The 3,789-nt window shown below is 55.1% G+C and overlaps 1 protein-coding gene across 1 annotated transcript in view; it reads right to left on the reverse strand.

The window, feature by feature from the left end:
- Positions 1–3,511, reverse strand: part of SCN4A (sodium channel, voltage-gated, type IV, alpha subunit) — a 31,741-nt gene extending 28,230 nt beyond the window's left edge. The window contains exons 1-5 of the mRNA XM_008939838.1: positions 3,263–3,511; positions 2,807–2,945; positions 1,775–1,871; positions 957–1,085; positions 777–868 (exon numbers count right to left, since the gene is read on the reverse strand). Coding sequence (XP_008938086.1) covers positions 777–868; positions 957–1,085; positions 1,775–1,871; positions 2,807–2,882 — 394 coding nt within the window. The 5' untranslated portion in view covers positions 2,883–2,945; positions 3,263–3,511. The remainder of the gene's footprint in view (positions 1–776; positions 869–956; positions 1,086–1,774; positions 1,872–2,806; positions 2,946–3,262) is intronic.
- Between the last annotated feature and the right edge of the window lie 278 nt (positions 3,512–3,789).

A 3,789-nucleotide genomic window follows, 5' to 3' on the forward strand; every position in this document is an offset into this window, starting at 1 on the left:
TTGCAACTGCTATTTCTGCAGAGCCTCTTGGGGGCATGTGATTCCAGAAAGAGGCAGCAGCTTCTGTTTTGCTATATGCAATTTCTAGCCTGTTTGATGGAGGAAAAAACCATTCAAATGTGAACCTGAAAGATCTGGAAAGTGCAAGGCCACAAGAATTTATTCACCACGAGAAATTACTCTTTTCTGTTTGATCTCCTGCTTCTTCAAGGGGCCTGACCCATCCTTTCTCTGAGTTTGCACAAGGTGGTACCAAAGCAGGGTATTGAATTGGTATCAAATTTGGGAAATAGCTGTCAGAGGTACTTGGTAACATGCTCCTAACAGCACAGGCTGGATGTTTGGGGTGATGTTAATGCTCTCTACGTGGCTCTTGCCTGAATAACCATTAAATATCTCAACTCTAGCACCAGAGCAGTGAGGACACCACTGAGTTTATGACTCCAAGGACCACACAAGGTGTAGTGGTTAATCAAGCCTGTAAACACAACGTGAGCACAAACCCACATAAGGCAACTCCAGGGGGCCCTAAACCCACCACATCTGGCTCATCACGGGCTTTTGGTGGCCAAACAACTGAGTGCAGCTCGTTTCAAGATGTAGAGTCAGCAGGACATGACTCAAAAGCTGAATTATGTGGAAAACTAGAAGTATCCTAAATCTTATTTCCTCTGTTTTCTCTTAGAGCTGTCAATAGAACAAGGAATTGAACTGTGGGAAACCTGAGCTCAAGGAAAGGGAAGATATGGAAAGGAGGCCCCTTCTTTAGGTCCCACCTGGTATCACCGTGATGGTTTTCAAGGCACGGAGGACACGGAAGGTCCTGAGAGCAGAGATGTTCCCCAGGTCCACGAACTCGGTAATGTAGCTGCAGGAGAGGAGAGGAGAGGGCTGCAAGGGATTTGCCAGGCACCCACCCCCCCGTTCCTCAGCCCATCCCATCCCACCCAACTCACGCCATGGAGATGACCATGAAGTCCAGCCAGTTCCACGGGTCACGCAGGAATGTGAAGTCGTCGATGCAGAATCCTCTCGACAGTACCTTGATGAGGGACTCAAAGGTGTAAATCCCAGTGAAAGTGTATCTGAAACGGGAATGGCCACACAGGGGACACTCACCTGGGTCCAAGGGCCAGCTCAGGATGAGATTTCCTCCATCCCTGCCAGCAGGACCATCTTGGTGAGTTGAGTATGTGGGCTCATGGTCATAGGCTGCTGGGTTCTTGGGGTGCTTCAGCACTGGGGGAGGTTTTCACCTCACCTTGTAAGGCAGGTTGGGACATCTTGGGGTACCAGTCACTGTGGTGACTGTTCTGTAACACTTCTGGTCCCTGCTGATGTCCCAGCACCACCACACCCTCTGTAAAACCCTGCTGAGACCCGACTGTGCAGAGCCACAGCAGGAAACACTGAAATTTCCCCTTCTCACCTGCGGCTGGTTGTCCCTGCTCTGCAGACTGGTGGATCTGCTCAACCTCTCCAGACCACCTCTCTGACCCAGCCCAACCTGCTCTGCGGTGGTCTTCTGCCACAGGGACCCCTCCAGATTTTGGGCAGCTCTGAAACACTCCCACTCTTTGCAATGCCTAATGCAGTGTGGACATTCCTTCTGGGATCAGGAGGGCCACCAGCATCTCCCAGCGACCTCCCTCCTCCTCTGAAGAGTTCCTGGATCCCCACACCCCTCTCTCAGCCTTGATCCCCTCTCTCCTGAGGATGGCCAAGCTGGGATGGTCCCCATGGCTGGGGGAGGTGGTGGAAGGCAGGGACTTACTCCACGTTCTTGGACCACGCCGGGGGGTTGCTCAGCGTCATAAACACGCAGTTGGTTAAAATTGTGATCATGATGAACATGCTGAATAATTTAAAACCTGGTCAAGGAGAAATGCTGCAGCTGCTGCCTCAGTTTCCCCCCTTCACACGACTATGAAGCCAAGCACCCTGCTCCTCTTGTCCTGGCTCCCAGTTTGGTCCCATGCCCTGACCTGCTCCTCCTGCAACCCTCTCCTGGTGCTCACACTTTCCCCTTAGTCCCCCCTGCTCCCATGCATGGTCCTGGCCCAGCCCTCCCCTTCTCCTCCCCTTCCCATCTCTGTGGTGCTGGCTCTGCCTCTCTTCTTGTCCCCCGTGTTCCTTCCTCTCCATCACCCCAGGACACAGCTTTCCCCACTTCTCCTATCCCTCTGCCACAAACACTCACTCTTTTCCCTCCTACCTCCTGGCCATCAACCCCTGCTGCTGCCAGAGCTCTGCTGGGATCACTTCTCACCCATCCTAGTGCCCCTCTTGGGGTTCTTCCTGTCTTTCCATCTCTGCTTGTCTCAACAATAACCCTAGCATTGCCCAAGCTGCCTCCTTCCCTGTACCCCAATGTCCTGGTTCCTCTGCTTTCCCTATCCCAAAGCATCCTTTGAGCTCCCTAGTTCACCCACTTCCCAGATGGGACATGACCCCTTGAGCTGTAAAACATTTTCCTTCCTTTCCAAGCCTCTCCAGACCTTGGAGACCTTGAACCTCTTCCTAGGAAGCTCCACCACTGAGGTTCCTTCCCTTCTCCAACCCAACTGATTCCTCCCTTCTCCAGCCAAGACTGAGCTCTTGGGGCCACCAGGGTGCCCAAAGCCTTCAAGCACCTGCTTCTTGGGAAGGGACCAAAGCACTGGGGTAGCTGGGCAGTGGGTCCTGGCCATGGTGGGGGCCAGCCCAGAAGATTGTCTCACCACACCGTCCCGAAACACTTCTCAGCCCTCTCCAAGGGGGCTCTTTGCCATTTGATCACGAGGGTTTGTCCTGGCAATGGAGCAACGTTGCGAAGGGCAAGGATATGAATGGATAAGCACTTTGATGGCTCCTCTGCGGATGGGGTGGAAGGGCCCCAGCATGTAGAGGGCAGGGGTTGCTGAGAAGCGGAAGATGGCCTTCCCTTTGTTGAGGACTATGAATGTCTGTGGAGAAAAGAGAGGAGGAAGATGAGTTAGGCCTTCTGCACACCCCCCAAAACTCCCATGGATCAAGTGCTGCTGCTAGAGGTGAGACCTTTGTGCATGCTTTGCATCTCCAAAGGCTTGGGACTTTGCCAAGGAACGGCTGCTCTGCTTCGGAGGAGAAACCACCGCAGCAGGCTGGGGCTGTGGATCACCAAGATGGGCTCAGATGAGACCCTGGGGCACGGCTGAGAGAAGAGAAGGTCCGTGCTTTGGTCTTTTTCTTGGGACTTACATCTAATGCCAAGTCCACCCAGGGTCTAAGCTCCGCCTCTCACCTTCTTATCCTTGTAGAAAGGATCCAGGTCCTCCAGGGGGGTCCCAATGAGCTCCGGCGGTGGGTCGCCGTAGATGAGGGGCAGATTTTTGCCAGCTTCCAGGTCGCTGCTGGGCTTGATCTCCTCTTCCTCGGGCAGCTCCACGTGCTGGCGCTTTATCCTGAGCGCCTCAGCCTGGGCGATGCGCTCCTGGATGGCAGCCAGCGAGGCGGGGGTGAAGGGACGGAGGTTCTCGGGGCCCGGGATGTGCGGCAGGCCGGCCATGCTCTCATTCTGCTCCCGGGACGCTGCGCCCAGCCTGCTGGGGAGGGGAGGGCTCAGCACCCAACCCAGCCCCGGCCCGTCGGGCTCGGGCCTTCAGGCCAGGTGCTGGCGGGGTCTTGGGGGGCTTTTGGGAGAGGATTCGTGGGGAAGATGTTGAGCTTGAAAGCGTGATTCTTCACAGAGTCACAGAGTGGTTTGGGTGGGGAGGGAGCTTTCAACCCACCTGCAGGGACAGGGACACCCCCAGCTAGAGCAGGGCGCGC

Source organism: Merops nubicus, unplaced genomic scaffold (genome assembly GCF_000691845.1).
Source record: "Merops nubicus isolate BGI_N331 unplaced genomic scaffold, ASM69184v1 scaffold45414, whole genome shotgun sequence".
Taxonomy (NCBI): domain Eukaryota; kingdom Metazoa; phylum Chordata; class Aves; order Coraciiformes; family Meropidae; genus Merops; species Merops nubicus.